General features: G+C 36.1%; 1 protein-coding gene across 1 annotated transcript in view; it reads left to right on the top strand.

The window, feature by feature from the left end:
- CPA3 (carboxypeptidase A3) overlaps nucleotides 1–20,524 on the top strand; it is a 32,527-nt gene extending 12,003 nt beyond the window's left edge. The window contains exons 4-11 of the mRNA XM_010375060.2: nucleotides 1,608–1,710; nucleotides 1,813–1,914; nucleotides 2,952–3,053; nucleotides 4,715–4,825; nucleotides 5,694–5,784; nucleotides 6,801–7,003; nucleotides 9,281–9,365; nucleotides 19,950–20,524. Of these exons, the coding sequence (XP_010373362.1) occupies nucleotides 1,608–1,710; nucleotides 1,813–1,914; nucleotides 2,952–3,053; nucleotides 4,715–4,825; nucleotides 5,694–5,784; nucleotides 6,801–7,003; nucleotides 9,281–9,365; nucleotides 19,950–20,137 (985 nt within the window). The 3' untranslated portion in view covers nucleotides 20,138–20,524. The remainder of the gene's footprint in view (nucleotides 1–1,607; nucleotides 1,711–1,812; nucleotides 1,915–2,951; nucleotides 3,054–4,714; nucleotides 4,826–5,693; nucleotides 5,785–6,800; nucleotides 7,004–9,280; nucleotides 9,366–19,949) is intronic.
- The last annotated feature ends 330 nt before the right edge of the window (nucleotides 20,525–20,854 follow it).

The following is a 20,854-nucleotide window of genomic DNA, read 5'->3' as shown; positions in this document are numbered from 1 at the left end:
ATATATGATGAAGATGACATTTTTAAAAAATAAATCTTGAAATGAGGCAGTTTGTATTCAAATTCCCAACTCCACCTCATACAAACTGTGAATATTTAAAACCTTCTGAGCACTAACTTCCCCATCTGTAAAGTGATAATACTGACAAGGTTAATTAAATAATGTGTATAAAGCTGTACCTGGCCTGTATTACACATATGGATAGCTGAATCCAAGTGAAAACTTCAGGTAGGCAGTTGGATGTGTAAGCCTAGAGTTCAGAGGTGAGTCTATACCTGGAGATTCAAGTATGAGTGACCATCAGGTGACCATTACAGCCATTAGACTCCATAAAATGATGACATGAGACGGCTCAGAAAGAGATGAAAATAGGAAGATGAGGCCGGACACAGTGGCTCATGCCTGTAATCCCAGCACTTCAGGAGGTTGAGGCGGGCGGATCAGCTGAGGTCAGGAGTTCGAGACCAGCCTGACCAACATGGAGAAACCCCATCTCTAGTAAAAACACAAAATTAGCCGGTGTGGTGGTGCATGCCTGTAATCCCAGCTACTCAGGAGGCTAGAGCAGGAGAATCGCTTGAACCCGGGAGGTGGAGATGGTGGTGAGCTGAGATCACGCCATTGCACTCCAGCCTGGGCAACAAGAGTGAAACTCCATCTCAAAAATAAAAGAAAAAGAAAAAGATAAAGAAAATAGGATGATAAGGTGTAAGCCTCTTGACCCTCAACATTAGTCTTCCAGTGATTTTTCCCATCTCTTATTTTACCCCCTCCAAATCTTGTTAGCCATTTTCTAGATACATCTTCTATAGGCACATTATTTCAACACTTTGTACCTCATTTTTCTCATCTGAAGATAAGCATAATAATCTCATATGAAGATTAAATGAATTAATAATGTACATACGGAGGTCAGAGCGATGCCTGGCACAAGGTAAGTGCTAAGTACTTGCTTACTATTATAATTATCATTATTATTCAAGTTTCTCCCAACTCTCAAGGTGTGAAATTATAAGGTATGGTCTGTAGATGTGTGCATGAAAGTATCCCTTGTTGCCTGTGTTTATGTGGACGTAGATGTGTGTGTGTTTTGGAGAAGGATGGGGAGTACTATAGCAGTACAATACGAGCCACATGCATAATTTTAAAATTCTAGTAGACACATTAAAAAAGTAAAAAGCAACAGGTAAAATTAACTTTAGCAATACATTTTTTAGCCCAATATATCTGAAATAGAAATATTTATTCTATACAGTATAAAACTTATTAATGAGATAATTTATATAATTTTTATACTATCTTCAAACTCTGGTATATATTTTACACATACAGCAATCTACTCTTGGACAAGCCCCACATCACATGTCCTGTAGGCACATGGGGCTAGAGACTATCGTACTGCTCAGCACAGCTCTAGATAAATGGGGAGATCAGAAGCCAGACACATGACATGTCTAAAGGAGATAGCTAGAGGAGAATAATGAAGAAACAGAGCAAACTTGATTAAAGATACAGGAGAAGGAAGAGAAATTTTCTGCAAATGAAAGATAACTGTGTTTTCCTTTCTCATGATAAAACATGTATTTCATCATTCCCCTGTCAAACAGAATCTTGATTCATGATCTACAACAAGAGATTGAGAAACAGTTTGATGTTAAAGAAGATATCCCAGGCAGGCACAGCTATGCAAAATACAACAACTGGGAAAAGGTACAGTATAAAATGCCTGTACTTTTTTTTAATTACCCTTAATATTTATTGTCATTTTGTTTTCTTTTATTCTAATTTCTCAAAATTGATTTTGCTGTTAAGATTGTGGCTTGGACTGAAAAGATGATGGATAAGCATCCTGAAATGGTCTCTCGTATTAAAATTGGATCTACTGTTGAAGATAATCCACTATATGTTCTGAAGGTAAAAATAATTCAAGAACCACTAATTCTTATTATTGTTCAAAAACATGAATTTAAAAGTTACTTTGTAACACTACTGAGCTATTTTTGAGACAATATGTATTATCTCTGAAAGAATATTTAAGCTCTAGACATCCATTAAAGAATAGAAATGACAGGTGGTTTTGGTGGAACCAAGAAAGTGTCTGGATAAACATTTGTCAGAGATTGCACAGGGGACAAACGTAAACAAATATTTCATCCCACAGCTTTATTACAAGAGTCTGTGATGTCTCTGGTATAAAAAACCCTCACCCCTTAAAATGCAGTGAAACTGATGAATGAATGGCATGAAAGGAATTTAAATATCATAGCCTCATAGGACTGTAGAACAGTATGTTAGGCATTTCAACCCTGTATTGCTGGAGGGTTCCCTATAATAGAGCCAACAATTTCCATTCTGTTGCTGCTGGATTTTTGCACATCCAAAGATACTGCTCCCTGAAGCAGCTACTTAACAAGTGAGAAGCCCATCCACATCCTGAATCCCCATTCATTCATTATCTCCAATCACCCAAAACAAATCTGCACTCTCTTCAAAATGGCAGTCATTCAAGTAACCAGTACTATTTCCCTTCCCCACTCCAACACAACACAAGATCTTCTCCACTCCAGGGTAAATACCCCCAGTTTACAAAACCAGAAAAACAAAAGGAAATGGCAGAAACAAAAGTGACTTTATAATCAATTTCTCAGAACACAGGACGTTAGTAATAAAATAAAAACAATGGACCATAAATTTTTTTCAAAATCCTACCAGCTGCCCTGACACTAGAAAAATTTTTTGAAAAATATACATTATAATAGATTATGAATTATGGATAGACATTTAAGGATATATCCTGTGGTCCCTTCTGAGAACAATATGTGCATACATGGTTCTTATTCAACAATAGACAGGGGAAAGAATTGCTTTGAGAATATGAATGAGTTATTGGTCAAGAAGGGATCAATGTGTGAATTTGTTCAAAACAATATCTCAAGTTTATTTTTAAATAGATTGGAAAAAAGAAAGGAAGAAGAAAGGCTATTTTTATGGATTGTGGCATTCACGCACGAGAATGGGTCTCCCCAGCATTCTGCCAGTGGTTTGTCTATCAGGTAAGTGAATCAGAAGACTCTCCCAATTCTCCTTTGACTGCCAAGTCTCCAGCACCTCACTGAGTGGCGACATCCTTTCCAAACACGCAATTCCACTTAGCTAGAAGAGCCCACACTTGGTGCTGTCAGGGAAGAAATGCTCCAAATTTTACTCATAATTACAGTTTTTATGAAATTGACACCTTCCCTTCAAACAATTCTTAAATTCAAGCTAAGAGTTTATGAAAGTCAAACTTTTCTTGGGCTATCATATGAAAGTTTATCGTATAGTCAAGTATGGAAAATCTGAAACAACCTTCACATAACCTACAAATGTAACCTTTCTTCAGTGAGATCAAAACATAGATATTTAATTTTAATTCCTGTTTAGATAACACATTGTTCACACATGTACTTGGAATTTTCATATGTAAGTTTCCTTTCTGAGTGTAAAATAACTCACTTTTTTTTTTTTTTTTCTTTTTTTTTTTTTTGAGACAGAGTCTCACTCTGTTACCCAGGCTGGAATCCAGTGGTGCAATCTTGGCTCACTGCAACCTCCAATTTCTGGGTTCAAGTGATTCTACTGCCTCAGCCTCCAAGGTAGTTACAGGCATGGAACTACAGACGTGCACCACCATGCCCAGCTAATTTTTGTATTTTTAATAGAGACGGGGTTTTGCCATGTTGGTCAGGCTGTTCTCAACTCCTGATCTTAAGTAATCCGCCCCCCTCGGCCTCCCAAAGTGCTGGGATAACAGGCATGAGCCACCACACCAGGCCTATAATTCACTTTTTTAAAAGGTTCATCTAGTTTATATATTCAATTTCCTTTCACTCTATTGCCAATGTATTTTGACTCCTAATCATATTTTAATTTTCTCTTTCTGTCAGCTTTTGCATATTGCACTGGTGAAATATGTATAACAATGGTTTTCTGGGCATAGATACTTTTTCTAGAAAAGAATCCACCAGGAAGTAACCTGTAGTTATTTTTGCTCTCCCAAATGAGGGCCAAGAGCTCTCCCTACTCAACACATAAAGGAATGCACATCACAGGTCTACAAAAAATCTCTTGTCTTCAGTTCAGATACACCTGGAAGGGACTTCCCAAGAGTGGTGAGAGAGATTTTAGGTAGCTACAGAAAGTGCATGTGATTAGAGAAATTTCAGTGAGATATGGAAAAAAAAAAAAAAAAGTTGTTCAATCTCTGAATTCTTGGATATTTTATTAATGCAAATTTTTTATTTAATCCTGCTTATAACTATCTCACAAATTCTCTCCAATCTTTTCATATTCCTGTGCTTACAGACTCAATCTATATTTACGTAAAGGATGTGAGAGAATCAATTAAAAATAAGTAGTACTACAAATTTTCCATTTGGCTTCCAATCTTTCTATGAAACATATCCCTCATGCTACATTTAGAACACTACAGGTCTCGATAATTAAATGCTCCTTTAAAGACTGTTCATTTCCATTAACGTCATTAGTCTAAATAAGTTAGGTTTTTTTTCCCCTGTAATCTACATGGATTGTTTATTTTTGTTCATTTTAAGGAAAATATGTTTGAAAGCATGTGATCTTGGGAAGTGATTCAAGTTATTACTATTATAACCACAACTTTCCACATAATAGCTAAACTTCATACGAATAGCTTAATTTTTTTCTCCTCCTACAGGCAACCAAAACTTATAGGAGAAACAAAATTATGACCAAACTCTTGGACCGAATGAATTTTTACATTCTTCCTGTGTTCAATGTTGATGGATATATTTGGTCATGGACAAAGGTACTGCTCTCTACTCTCTTGTTTGCATTTAGATATTATTTACTGGCTTTAATACACATTGTTATGCATTCAGCTTAGGGTTTAGGTAACTAGTTAATGCTAATTCAGAAAATTATATTTTTTAAAATCTCAGTTTCAAATTAAGTATGATTTCTTGGTTGCGTAGGTATCCTTGAAATAGCACAAAATTTTTGCTGCTGAAGCTAGTTATGTGGAAAAATGAAATAAAGTAGTAATTACAGAGGAAATGTATGATTGCATTATATGATATGGCATATCTAGCTAAGAATAAAGTCAATTAATTGATTTTAAAACAAAAACCTTTGTATTTCATCAATTTTGAATAGAATTTGAGGTAGAATCATTGTATCAAAAAAGAAATAAAAGAGAGATGCAGATACCCATTTGTCTTGTCACAGTACATTATCCTGCTTTTGCTAAATAAGAACTCTCAGACAGATACTGTCACATCAAGTTATTTTCTGCAAATAATGCTCCAACAGTAAAAATTTGACCTGCATTATATCTGAATCTATATATGGTGAAAAAGCTAATGAAGTTATAATTTGAATTATGGTTAATTTCAGAACACCATTAGTCATCTTCTAATACTGAGAACTAAACAACGGTGTTGAAAATTAACTGAATTATTTCATCAAAGCCCAAGGATATAATATTAAAAACCATGATTCTGAAAATATTACAAATTATAAGAAAACAATATTTTTTCTTTTTATAATAAAGGGCCTCAAGTTAACTAGATAGATTTCAAATAAAGTTGCAGACACCTGCAGAGAGAATTTGAAATGAACAAATCGAAAAATGCAAACTGATCTTGTGTAAACACTTACATCATTCAATCTGGCAGAACCGCATGTGGAGAAAAAATCGTTCCAAGAACCAAAACTCCAAATGCATCGGCACTGACCTCAACAGGAATTTTAATGCTTCATGGGACTGTGAGTAGCAGACTTGCTATCAAGGAAAATTGCTATAAGGAATATTTAGGCCCCAAACTTAACTAAAACACCTACTTATTCAGTAAAAATAGTTATGCTTCGAGTGAGTGTTAACTTTTGCATCTGTAACATGAAAGACAATCATCACTACCATTGAGGGATGTTTTGCTGTGTGGAAGGAAATGAGGAGGAACAGACTGTTTATCAAACCATCTCTTACTTACTATATCTAGTTTGCTAACAATTAAGCACAATCCAAATGTACAAAAATTCAGATAATCTGAATAAAGACCTCAGATTCCTCTGTTTCCTGATGTGAGAAATGTCAGTGGTTAAAAGCAACATAGAGATAGTTTTTCAGATATTTAGTGAAAAGAGTCATCTGGAGCAAAGAAAGTGAAAAAGTATAATGGAAATATGATAAGCAGAGGCCTGCTACATCAGACGATGCTTTAGTTGCTACACAACTATGACTTTATCACTGCATAGTTTCAAGGAGAAATTACCATTGCCCCAATTTATATATTTCTTCTGTGCCTAATTTTGTTGAAAACATCACCTGAGCTTTTAACTGTATTCTGCCATAATGAACATGATAATAGCAGCGGCTATCCCTAATTGAGAGCTTTCTGCTGAAAAAGGCTGAAGAAAGTTCTGCCCAGAGAAGGTAATTCACACCAGCCCCCAGCACGTTGGAGCTGGGGTTGAATTAGAACTGGAGTCTATCTGGCTCCAAGTCGTGGGCTGCTTCTGATTTATTATTCCTGTGGCCTTGGGAAAGGACAAGGAAATAAACAAGGCTCAGAATATTCCAGTGGGCTAAGTCTGTTACAATCTGGCATGTGTGTGAAATGTTAATCTGTAGTGACTATGACACAAGGGACATTGAAGCAGCCCTGTAAACATGAGAGGCAAAAACATTTAAACCATTCTGTGAATCTATAATACATTAGAAAAGGCAGGAGCTGTATGAATGGGGAGCAGACTATGGTCTCATCCACTTATGTCTTCTGCAGCCATTCCTAATACCAATGACCCATGTGCAGATAACTATCGGGGCTCTGCACCAGAGTCCGAGAAAGAGACGAAAGCTGTCACTGATTTCATTAGAAGCCACCTGAATGAAATCAAGGCTTACATCACCTTCCATTCCTACTCCCAGATGCTATTGTTTCCCTATGGATATACGTCAAAACTGCCACCTAACCACGAGGACTTGGTACGTAGACAAAAGTTTGTGCTTAATGCATCGACACCACCATTGACTTTCAGTCTATTCTTCATTAACTAGGGTATGTTGAAAGAATTTCACATTTTAATGTCAAAGAAAAGAACTAATGAAATTTGCCTTGAAGTTAAAATCATGATCTTTAATTTTTCATTGATAAAAGTATATAGATAATAAACTCTCTTAATGTGATTCTCAGGAGGAAAAACAAATCGGGAAGAAATGTCTATGCAAGGCACAATAGAAGCCTATTACGACACAGTTCCCTGTGGGGTTTAAGAGTTACCATGGGTCGTACGGTAAAACCATGCGTGAAAAAAGCCTAACAGAACTGCAAAGACATTCACTAGTCCTGCCCCCCAGATATCAGATTTAAGAAGATACATTGTATTTTTATCCTCCTGATAAACTTGGAAATTATATTCTTTTACTATCCAAAGAAGACTATAAATGTTTGTGAAGCTTCCTCACTATGTTATCTTTCCAAAACTACGGTCCATTAAGCACCTTTTATTAATAAAAACTGATTTGATAATGTGAGCTTAAAGAAAAAGTCTGCATATGGGTTCCAATAAATCACAGGAAGTAACAGAGTGAATGTGTGGATAGAGGGATAAATATTTTGAATTGCTATAGAAGAAAATAAATAAAACAGAAAAAGTTTAGTGGCCCAGATCCCATGGTGATGGGCAAATATAGCACTTCTGGTAACAGCTGTGGTCCAAATACTGCCTCATAAAATATTTTAAAATTAAAAGGTTACAATTTTCATTTTGACCTCAGTTCATCGTGTTTAGCACAACAGCATTTAATGTTAATTGGAGCAGAGGTCTGAATCAGTCATTAAAATCATCTCCATATATACAACAAAGAAAACATACCAGCAATATATGGCCCATAGTCATTTATTATCCAATCTATGTGATAATCTGAGTGCATGAGTTCAATTAATGCATACAAATGTACAGCACTGTGATTTCAATCCACTGTTAGGAAAATGACATTATGGGTTAAAAAAATGCATATCCACAAAAAAAAACACTTTGAGTAAAATGAGAGTTCTTTGCATAGCAACTAAATTGATTAAGAAAAAGAAAAATTCTTGGTTATATACATTATACATGTCATCTTTTAAAAATCTTTATTTGTAAGTGCTAATATGTTAGTAACTATATTCCATTAAAATTCATTCTGACAATCACTCTCATAACACAAAACACTAATGTGTATTAAAAAGTCATGACAAAATGCCATTCTGAAAGAGATACCCTAATTAACAACTATTTTAAAGAACGGTCAACCGCCCTTCTTCCCTTGGTATGCTGAAGTCAGATGAGTAGAGAAGATCCTGTAGCAATATGAGCCTGTTAGGGACCAAGGAATGTAAAACATGGAAGAAACTGGAGAAATCATCAGAAAAGACAATTATCTGAAGCCAAAAAATATTGATAGGAAAATAATGTATATTTTATATTTTAAAAGAAAAGAATGAGGAGAGAGAGAGAGAAAGAAAAGGAAGGGTAGAAACACAAAATGAGATATGGCATTACTGTATATAATTGACAGCATATTTAAGTCTTCATTTTTTTATTTTTATTTTTTTAGACGGAGTCTCACTCTGTCGCCAGGCTGGAGTGCAGTGGCGCGATCTCGGCTCACTACAACCTCCGACTCCTTGGTTCAAGTGATTCTCCTGCCTCAGCCTCCCGAGTAGCTGGGACTATAGGCACATGGCACCATGCCCAGCAAATTTTTTGTATTTTTAGCAGAGACAGGGTTTCACCATGCCAACCAGGGTGGTCTCAATCTCCTGACCTCGTGATCCACCCACCTCGGCCTCCCCAAGTGCTGGGATTACAGGCATGAGCCACCGTGCCCGGCCAAGTCTTCATAATTACCACATATATTACTGAAAATAAGTTTCTCATTTAACCATTTATTTTCTTTTAATCTTCAAATGCCAAATAACTAGTAAATTTGACTTTTTTTCATCCCTAGTAATTTACATATTTACGTATATATGTATATATGGGCTTTGGTTTTGTTAAAACCAGGAACTGAATTCCGGCTTCACCAGTTGCAAGAAACCAGGAAATAGTACTGTCCACCTCATAGGGTTGTTATGAGTCTTGAAACTCAAAATCAAGGGCTAAGCACAGTGACTAACCTGTAAGACTCCATTAAAAAATTGCATACACACATAATTACATATTATTTGGTATTTACACAGTATTCTATTATTTCACTCTAACTTTCCTTTCTCTCCAGGCCAAAGTTGCAAAGATTGGCACTGATGTTCTATCAACTCGATATGAAACCCACTACATCTATGGCCCAATAGAATCAACAATTTGTAAGTCATTCCTCTTATTTACTGAGCCCTTTCCCTTAATTATTTTTTATAAATATTAAAGAAAATTATAGAATTTGCAATTTAGGTTAGAGCATCTGGAATTGCTAATTTAAATTCTACTTTTCACAGGATATTCTGAATTATATGTGAATCTAGGTGATAGATTCTGCCCTTTTCTTGGGATAAGATTTTTCTAGAAACAAATTATACTGAACTTTTATAGGGTTACAAGGTCAACAGAAGCTATTAAGTCAAGACAGATTTACAGTTTAATTCATCTACCTTCCTGTTTCCCACCTCTACCACCAACAAGGTTGCACCCTTCCAGGAACTAATGAGAATTCACTGGAGCGAGAAAAAAAAAAAAAAATTAGCCAGGCATGGTGACCTATGCCTGTAGTCCCAGCTTCTCTGGAGGCTGGGTTGGGAAGATCATTTGGGCCTGGGAGGTTGAAACTGCAGTGAGCTGTGATTGCACCACTGCACTCCAGCCTGGGCAACAGAGCAAGACCTCATCTAAAACACACACACACACACACAAAAAGTAGTTGGAGCAGAGTCTACTTTTTTTTTAACCATTTAACTTTAGCTGGACTCTTTCGTACTTGCCTTGTCTACATGTAAGTATGGTCTATTCCCTAGCTCCCGATAGGAAAACAGATAGAAAATCAGTTTCAGTCCCTCTGGTCATATAAAACAAGTTATTTGTCCTTCTCACTTGCTCCTTCTCACTATGTTCGACTGAAAGCTGTATGGTGAACTAGAAAGATCACAAGACTCTAGTTCTGTCACTTTTGTTTTATATTCTCAGAATCATTTCTTACTCTTCACTATTTTTAAATTTGTGTTGTCTGTGTATTTTTAAGTTATTGACTTGGATTTCTTAGCCTTGATTTTCTTGTCTCTTATTCTATATACAAGGAATCAGTAATTTTTTTTCTGTAAAGGGCCAGATAGTAAATAGCTTTGACTTTGTGGAGGTACAGTCTCTGTTGCAGGTACTCAACTAGAGCATCATAGCTCAAAAACAGCCATAGACAATAAGTCAGCAAATGGGCATGACTGTGTGCCAATACAACCTCATTCACAGAAACCGGAGGCTGGCTAGGATTTGCCAACTCCCATACTTTATACTAAATAATATCTGCAAATATTTATAGAGTCTTTACAAGTTAGGCACTGTGCTTACCCTTTGATTTTCACAATCTCAAACCTCACAATAACCCTATGAAGTGGGGAGTACTATTTCCCAGTTATTAGTAACTGGCGAAGCTGGAACTCAATTTCAGATTTTAACAAACAAAAGCCCTGATCTTGCCCACTGCACATACTGTTTGCGTGTTTGGATTTTCTATTTTCAATGAACAGCCAAAAAATCCATTTGAGTATCACTGAAGACCATTAACTCAGATCCTGGGAAGTAAGACCACTTTCTACTCTTATAGCAACTCCCACTAATCTTAGTTTGGGAATTATTTAGTAAAAACTACCTTTTCTCCAAACCAAGTTCAAGCTTCAGTTCTCAGTCTCAAAATTTATACAAAATTCCTCATGAAACTTCTCAAAAGCAAGAATTATGTTTTGGATTTCCTCTTAGACCCTATAACTTATAGTACAGTGCAGGGCATGGAACAATAGCAGAATTAGTTCCCATAAACTTGCTCAATGATAATGGTGTCCTGGCTTATTCAAAAGAAGTAAATGTGGGTTGAAATCACAACAGGATTGGACTTGATTAAGCCTGCATCACTCTCTAGACCAAATATCCAACATTTTTTAGCATTAAGACTGCCTTTTAGCTTTTAAAAGTTTCATGAACAACCCTTCCACCACCAAACATACACTCATATTTTTATTACACTTTTAGAATCTTTGCATTAAAAAATATATATGTGCATATGAATCCATGGATTCCTTGCAACAATTTTACCTGGTCACTGTTTTGAAGTCACTTCTGTAATCCAAGCTAAAAGTATAAACTTGGAACTGAAAGTCTACATCCTCAGGAATTGCTATGGAATTTGAGAATGCCGGAATCAACATATACAGTTTCTAGGACTTACTTATTAGAGGCTTCTTTGGCAGAACTGGAAAATGGCTAAAAAATGAAGAAGTCCCATTCCTCGAGCACATTCATTAACAATCACCTATCAACCAGTCACTGTTAAAGTGCTGAAGAGAAATTGTAGTGATACAGATCATCCCCAGCATCCACACAGATCTTGCTACAGCCTAGCCATGCTGGGGACTCATTACACATACAGGTCAATAACAACAAGATTTCAAAATAGATGTTATATATCCAGCTATGTGAGTGGACAAAAAGTAAGCAAAGTAAAAAACAAAAGGACAAACTAGAACGTCAGTTCAAAATGGCAGCCCACTTAGTAGATACTAATAAATAGCGGGCCAGATGGGCCACCAGATACCATGTAAGAGCAATTCCTCTAAGCAAGAAAAATACATGGATAGTCTTAGAGGCAAAGAACAAAACTTTGCAAAAGGCAATTAAAGCATCAAATAATTATCCGTGTATGTGTGTATCTACAAAAGTATGAGAATACAGAGCTGTGCATAGCATTGCATTAAGATCTCTTAATGAACAAAAAGGTATGGTGTACCTAGCTAGCAGGCTAGCATTTTGGAGCTTTCGGGGATAGATGAGAGGACTTAGGACACAATAAACTACTCTTAAGGAAGTCACGTTCTAACTGGAAGGAGCCGATAGCCAAAACTACCATAGCTCCACGCCATCATGTGTCACTTTCAAAATGGAAAGATAGGGTCAAGAGGGATTACTATTCTGTTTAACTGTGCAGCATTATTTAAAATTTTTATTACATTATACTAAAACATTTAAAGCATTGAGATTTAGAAAGAATTGCCTTTGTCCTGCAGTGCTGTAGCAGCTTGATAAATGATCAAGATTTCTAGGACAGACTGCTTTAATAAAGCATCTGATAGAATGTTAATCAAACATTCATGAGAAATAGAGGGTAGCAAAGTAGTTGACTTGGTAAGAATAAAAAATAAAAACATGATTAAAGTTTAGTCATTCCAATAACCTGATGTCACTTAACTTGTCCCCAGATTTAGGAGCAGCATCTAGCATTTGTCAGTGATTTCCTCTCTTTGACTTGATGAAGACAGAAAAAAAGGCACTGGGGAGCATTTTTTAAACCCAACTTATGGAGGATCTCTGGACTTCAGAAAAAAAATATGTTTGCTATTTGAACATGAGAGGCAAACATATCAGATAAGTTAAAATCATAAATTTTGAAACCAGGGAGAAACACAGGCAATGATCTATTCCATGGTTCTCAAGCCTGACTTCCCATTAGAATCATCAGGAAGCTGGCCAGGCATGGTGGCTCACTTTCGTAATCCCGGCACTTTGGGAGGCTGAGGTGGGTGGATCACAAGGTCAGGAGTTTGAGACCAGTCTGGCCAACATGGTGAAACCCCGTCTCTACTAAAAGTACAAAAATTAGCTGGGCGTGGTGGTGGGAACCTGTAATCCCAGGTACTCAGGAGGCTGAGGCAGGAGAATCACTTGAAACTGGAAGGCGGAGGTTGCAGTGAGCCAAGATGGCACCATTGCGCTCCAGCCTGCGTGAAAGAGCAAAACTCCATCTCAAAAAATAAATAAATAAATAAATAAATCATCAGGAAGCTTTTAAAATGCATGAATGGTTATACCCCCACCCCCAGAGATTCTGATTTCATCAGTCTGAGGTGGAGCTCAGGCACTCAATTTTTTTTTAAAGTGCCCAAAGTGATTCTAAGATGAAACTAGGGTTGAGAATCACTGATCTAAACAAAACCTCTCATTTATAGACTGAAATTCAGATACAGAAAGGTTTCATCACTTTAGAGCAGAACAAAAACAAAAATCAGCCTTCAAGACCAGAGTTAAAATGATATACCTACCACTTTGCCCCAAAGCAGCAATATGAAGATGGCACAAAAATGTAAATAGTAATGTTTAATGTGAAATGATTATATTTGCATATAAACACCATATCCAATCCTTCATCATCTTAGAAATAACTAAACATAGTACCTCGTGAGCAAGAATAGTTATTTGAGTTGATAAGAACCAAGAAGATTGCATTAGTAATAAAATTCATCTGTGAATCATATCATGAATTAAAAAGTTAATTTCAAAGTACATTTCTTGTAGCTTCCTTCATGCACCAAAATTGCTAGATCTGCCACTGGTTCTCAACCCAGTGCTCTTTTTTCCTATTCTACATATTCTACTCCTTCAGAATTTACATTCTGAAAAAGACAAAGTTAAGATTTGTAGTTCATAACACCAGATCTCTACTTACTAAGAGACATTCAAACTGATATTACAGAGAAAATATTTCCTTTTATGCCCATGTATCTCTGGCTTCAGCTCTTGCTTCAAATATAATTTTCACTTAATATTAATATAATAGTACAGGTTATATTGAATACATTTAAATAATACTTTTTAAAATGATACAATTTTTTAGAAAACACTGTATCAAGTAAGCAATAAATGCAGCACACATTAAGTCACCAGTATCACTTTATATGGATCCCTTTGGGCTGAAATCAGATTTCTAGTTTGGTACAGTTTCAATTAGATTTGTTCTGATTGAATTTGTTGCAACTAATATTGTGCCTTGAAATAAGTAGGAAATATGTTCTTAATGTTGAACATACTCAGAATATGCTGTCAACAAAAATGAAATTATTTTATAGAACTGAGTAAACACTTGTTATTGGCTAGAATATAGAGTGGCACATAGGTGGCACAGTACAATGATTAACAGCATGAACTCTGAAGACACAGCCTGGGCTTGAATCCTGATTCAACTGTCTACTAGCTATGTGTTTTTCAGCAAGTTCCTTACTCTGAGCCTGTTTCTTCTTCTGTGAAATGGTAATTGTTACTTACATTTGGGATAGGAATTAATTAAATGAGTTAACATGCATAAAGCACACAGAAGGGTACTAGGTATTTAGCAAGTGATTGTTATTATATTTTATAAATGCATACACATGTTTTAGTGGGTACACATGTTATTGATAAAGAAAAGGCTAAATATCAGGTTAAACCAATTAAGTTCTGGCCAGGCACAGTGATACACACCTGTAGTCCCAGCTACTTAGGAGCCTGAGGTGGAAGGATCACTTGAGCCTGGGATGTCGAGGCTACAGTGAGCCATGATCATGCCACCACACTCCAGCCAAGGTAACAGAGCAAGACCCTGTCTCACACACACACACACACACACACACACACACCACACCCACACACACAAATTCTCTATTTTTTTCTCAAAGTAAAAACTTGCAATGTTTTATTTATTTTATGCCTTAATATAGTTTTTGTTTGCAAATTTAAGATCTACAAAATACGAAATGTATTCTACTTCATAGTATCACATAATTATGAAAAATCAAATTCCATATATTCTCAATGACCACTATTGATCTTAATGACAAACTTCACATAAAGGAAATCTCTCAAAATAGAAGTCATGCCCTTTAACCCTCGGAAATCACAGAAGTTTACTTGGCTGCAAATAGAGAGCTACTTCAACTAGAAACCGATCAAGTTTATTAAAATTGTCTAGCATATCCTAAATTACAAGACAAAATTCCTATTTACTTTACCTCCTTTGCTACCAAGCTTGCATCTTAGTATGATTTCTTTCTCATGAACTTAAATCCAACTAGCTAAAAGTGGCATCTTTTTGATCACTGAAGCCAGTATCTGTATTTCAGCTCACATGCTCCATAAATTATATGCAATATTTGACCCTGTTAATAACTCTTCTTCTTGCCATTCCTTTAGCTTCCTTGACTTTGAACTCTACTAGTTCTCTTCTTCCTCCTCCTCCTTTTTTTTCTACTCTCTCGCTGACTGCCTCTACAACCAGATATTTTCCAAAAAATAGGGTACAATATATGGATACTTCCTCAGGTTCTCTCCTCAGGTCCCTACTCTTACTTTTGATTCTCCTCATCAGGAAATGACCTCTATCCCCACAGGCTGGAATCCCTCATTTGTTACCTAGGGCTTCAGGCAATCACCTTTTAGCCACTAAGTGAACCAACCAGACCAAAATAGCAATGCAAAGCCTTTGAAAACTATATTGTCAGCTGAGCACGGTGGCTCATGACTGTAATCTCAGCATTTTGGGAGGCCAAGGAGGGAGGATCACCTGAGAACAGGAGTCTGAGACTAGCCTGGCCAACATGGTGAAACCCCATCTCTACTAAAAATACAAAACTTAGCTAGGTGTGGTGGTGCGCGTCTGTAGTCCCAGCTACTCAGGACGCTGAGGCAGGAGAATTGCTTGAACCTGGAAGGCAGAGGTTGCAGTGAGCTGAGATTGTACCACTCCACTTCAGCCTGGGCAACAAAGTGAGACTCCATCTCAAAAAAAAAAAAAAAAAAAAAAAAAAGCAAAACTGTCTAGGTGTGGTGGCACATGCCTGCAAACCCAGCACTTTGGGAGGTCAAGGTGGGAAGATTGCCTGAGGTCAGGAGTTCAAGACCAGCCTGACCAATATGGTGAAACCCTGTCTCTACTAAAAATACAAAAGTTAGCTGGGTGTGGTGGCAGGCGCCTGTAGTCCCGGCTACTTGGGAGGCTGAGACAAGAGAAGCACTTGGACCTGGGAGGCAGAGGTTGCAGTGAGTCAAGATTGTGCCATTGCATTCCAGCCTGGGTGACAGAGCGAGACTCCATCTCCAAAGAAAAAAATATATATACTATATTGTCATCAGTATCACATGACACAAAAGTAGGCCAAGGGCCTGTTTACTAAACCTAAACAGGGTGACTACCTGCTAAATTGAAGATTTATGTTACAATTTATTATTTAATGTAATAGCTAAAATGTCCAGAATATAATCAAAAATCACTTATAATACTAAAAACAAGAAAAATTACAGCTTGAATACAAAAAGACAATCCATAGATGCCAACGCTGAGATGATTGGAATTTCAAACATTGGAAAAGAATTTTAAAGTTGCCATCATAAAAAAAAAATGCCTCAACAAACAATTATAGATGGCCTTGAAACAAATGAAGAAATGGAAAATATCATCAAAGAAATATAAGATATAAAAAGGAACCAAATGGAAACCATAGAACTAGAAAATACAATAACCTGAACAATGAAAAAACTGGAAGGGCTTAATAGAACAAATATGACAGAGGGAAGAATTAGTGAACTTAAAGACAGAACAATAGAATTCAGTCACTCTGAAGACAGAAAATAAACAAAAAAATAAATAAACAGAGCCTCAGGAACAAATGGCATAATAAAATATCCAACATTCATGTCATCGGTCCAAGGAAAATATAGATAAAGGGAACAGGGGCTGGAAAAAAATGTTTGAAGAAATAAAAGCTGAAATATCCTACTTTTGACAAAGACATAAACTAACATAGTCAAGTAACTGAGTGAAACCCAAGCAGGAATTACCCAGAGAAACTCACATCAAAGTACATCATAATTAAACTTCTGAAAACTAGACAAAGAAAAAAATCGTAAAAGGAATCAGGCTGGGCGTGGTGGCTCATGCCTGTAATCCCAGCACTTTGGGAGGCTGAGGCAGGTGGATCACAACCTCAGGAGATCAAGACCATCCTGGCTAACACGGTGAAACCCCGTCTCTACTAAAAATACAAAAAATTACCTGGGCGTGGTGGTGGATGCCTGTAGTCCCAGCTACTCAGGAGGCTGAGGCAGGAGAATGGCATGAACCCGAGAGGCCAAGCTTTCAGTGAGCCATATCGTGCCACTGCACTGCAGCCTGGGCGATAGAGCGAGACTCCATCTCACAAAAAAAAAAAAAAAGAGGAATCAGAGGGAAATGATCTAGAGTTAAAAACAATTCCAGTGACGGCAGATTTTTCATGTGAAACCATGAGAGTCAAAAGGAAGTGATATTTTATCAAGTGCTGAATGAAAAAATCTATCAACCCTAAATGCAATAAATTCAATATCCAGCAAAATATTCAGAAATGAAGGAGGGAATAAGGGAATAAAGACATTCTCATACAAAGGAAAATCAGGAGATGTGTCTCCCGCATACCTACTCTTAATGGCTAAAAGAACCCTCTGAACGAGAAGGAAATAATCACAGTAAAAGGCCCGGAACTGCAGAGAGGAAGGAAGAAAAATGGATTCAGTATAAATAAATTAAATAATAGACTATCTTTCTCCACATGATGATTGAATCAAAAATTGTAAGTTTATTTGATGTGATGTTCAATGTATGTAGAGAAGTACTCAAGACAATTGTACTTTAAAAGTGGGAAGGGAAAAAGGATCTAAAAGGAAGTAAAGTTTCTATACCTCGTTTGACATAGTAAAATGTCAATACCATTAGACTGTGATAAGTTATATATGTGTATTAATACCTGGAGCAACCACTAAGAAAACTAAGCAATTGACATACTTTAAGACATTATAAATCAATCAAATGGAATCCTAAAAATGTCATGTAACCAAGAGGAAGGTGGAAAGCAAGAAAAGAAGGATAAAGGGATAAAAACAGAAAAAACAAAAAAAGACATAAAATAATAGCATGTTTAAGTCATATCAATAATTTACCTACATGCACTAATTAAAGACACATGGGCAGAATGAATTTTTTAAATTGTAATTCAACAATATGCTGTCTGTAAGAAACTCATTTCCAGTATAACAACATAGAGAAGTTGAAATGAGAATGATAGAAAAGACATACTATGCCATTAGGAAGAATAGCTATATTAAGTATCAAATAAAGGGAATTTCAGAGCAAAGAAATTTGCTAGTGACAGAGACATTAACAATGATAAAAGGATCCATCCCACCAAGAAAATAATGATCCTAAATGTGTGCACACCAATTTCACCTATGATGTCTATGCCAATAATTTAAACATTCATTTTTCCAAGCTCTTTCTTGAATGTCTTTTTGATGTTAAATGTATCACTTTGTCTTCCCTTGCCTTTTCTTTTTCCCATTCCAGCGCTGAGTTCCCATTTCTTTTAACAGTATGTTTTTCCAGCTACCCAGATTGAAACATCAATCATTTTTATCAAATCCCAATATTTCTTACATAGAATCCCTCAGTTCTATTTCCAATATGGTGACTCTACCCTAGTTCAAGCTTTCATTTCACAATACCTCATAACTGGTTTCTATTCTTTTCAATCCAGATTAACAATCCTAAAGTACTAAAAGGCCTCCAAAAGAAAATCTAAACACCTAGTCCCGATTCACAAAGTTTTCCAAGTTTTACTCACAAACTCTCACTGCTGCCATTGCTCTGGTCCAGCTGGAGCTCATTAGTTTCTAACAATGCCTCCATGCTTTTCTATCCTTGTAGTTCACCAGCCAGAATTCCTTTCTTCCATCTCCAGCTGAAAACACACTAGCCTTTCTTCAAGGTTCTCCTCCAATACCACCTCCTCCATCATGAAGGCAGTATTTGAGCTGGCACTGGGCATGAAAGGCCATACTCCTCATCAAGAATAATCTCTTTTTTCTTTTAAATCTTGATAAAATATTGTACCTTTTCTTTGGTACTTAGCATATTCTGCTCTGCCTCTATTGACTTATACCTTGACTTCTGCCTCCTAAATTGTAAGTTACTGAAGACACCAGTGGCATCTTCTGCATTTTTGCACCCTGCAACAATTACTCTCCCCAGTGCCAAGAAGTGTGTCTTGTAAATATTAAAGGTTTAATAAATATTTGGTGACCAATTTAAGAGCCAACACTATATATTTTCATTAAAATACCCCTTCTCTCTTTCTTCATCATAGTTTTGAATTCTTTCAGATTTTTCAAACCTTTCAGATCTGTTATTATTAAACTCATTACTTGTCCTAGAACATAAACACCTTCCCATACAAAAAAAACCCTTTTATATCACATAAAGCAAAATATGAGCACATAAATGCAATTATTATATGTATATGCACTTGTATATGTATACAGCCTCTAGATGTGTGTTATATGCATATAACCTTTAGAAGTGTGTTTATATTTCCAAACTTTTTATCAAAAAATAGAACCTTAAGTTAAATTTCATAAAAGTTTACATGGAAATTTTGAATTAGGAAATTAAATATGTCTTTAAAATAACTAAATTACATTTTCTTGGTCTTTTGACTATGAAATAGTTTACCCTAGCAACATGAAAAACAAGAGACCTAAGCTATTAGAAGAAATGCAATTCTATGTATCTTGTGTGTATAGTTTTTCCCTGGTAGTTTTCAATGACCAGTGACTCCTTAGCTGGTTTCTCAGCTGCTAGCACTTGCTCTGAACACGTCTGCAACAATGTGTGCCTAGGAAATAAACTCAAGTTAGCACTGACCCAACCAAAATGGAATTTTTTAAATGCAGCACACACTTGGTGTGTGATTCTGCTTTACTATGCACTCTGTACTATTCAGACCACTACTCTCATTCATTACTGCAATTAACTGTATACATAATTATTTTTATTGCTAATTATACACCACTGATTTCCACTATAAAAAAAATTAGCATTTGTCTCTAATTAAATATTTACTGCTTGTGTTTTACAGACCCGACATCAGGTTCTTCTTTAGACTGGGCTTATGACCTGGGCATCAAACACACATTTGCCTTTGAGCTCCGAGATAAAGGCAAATTTGGTTTTCTCCTTCCCGAATCCCGGATAAAGCCAACCTGCAGAGAGACCATGCTAGCTGTCAAATTTATTTCCAAGTATATCCTCAAGCATACTCCCTAAAGAATTGCCCTCCGTTTGGAATAAGCCAATTAATCCTTTTTTGTGTCTTTCATCAGAAAGTCAATCTTCAATTATCCCCAAATGCAGCTTCTATATCACCTGAATCCTTCTCTCGCTCATTTAAGTCCCACGTTATCACTGTTTGGTTTTACTTACTTTCAGTAGCACCATAACGAAGCAGCTTTAAGTGAAACCTTTTAACTACCTTTCTTCGCTCCAAGTGAAGTTTGGACCCAGCAGAAAGCATTTGAGTATTTTGAAAGGTGATACACAGTGGGGCACAGAAAATAAATGAAAACCTTCAGTTTCTCACAGATTTTCACCATGTGGCTTCATCAATTTATGTGCTAATACAATAAAAATTTAAATGCATTTAAGGCTTTAAAATTCATCTTTTTATGATAAACTATATTCTCTGTATTTCTCTATAGCATTAATAATCAACATTAATGCCAATCATTCAGTCTGTTAATAAGAAATAATATCTTCAATTTTCAAAAACATAATTTGCCTATTTTTTTCTGATAGAAGTAGACATTGTTTATATCCTCAAAAAAGCAAAAGGATGTCCTAGCAGGAAATAAAATGGTTCATATAGAGATGAATCTCAGTCCTTTAAACAACTGATCCAGTTCTCATCAGCATAATGTACATTAAATTCAAAATAGTTTAATTTAACCTGCCATAATCAGAAGAAACCACCTGCTAAAACATCTC

This window comes from Rhinopithecus roxellana, chromosome 1 (assembly GCF_007565055.1).
Source record: "Rhinopithecus roxellana isolate Shanxi Qingling chromosome 1, ASM756505v1, whole genome shotgun sequence".
NCBI classification, from domain to species: Eukaryota; Metazoa; Chordata; class Mammalia; order Primates; family Cercopithecidae; genus Rhinopithecus; species Rhinopithecus roxellana.
This window is presented reverse-complemented; position numbering and strand designations above follow the sequence as displayed.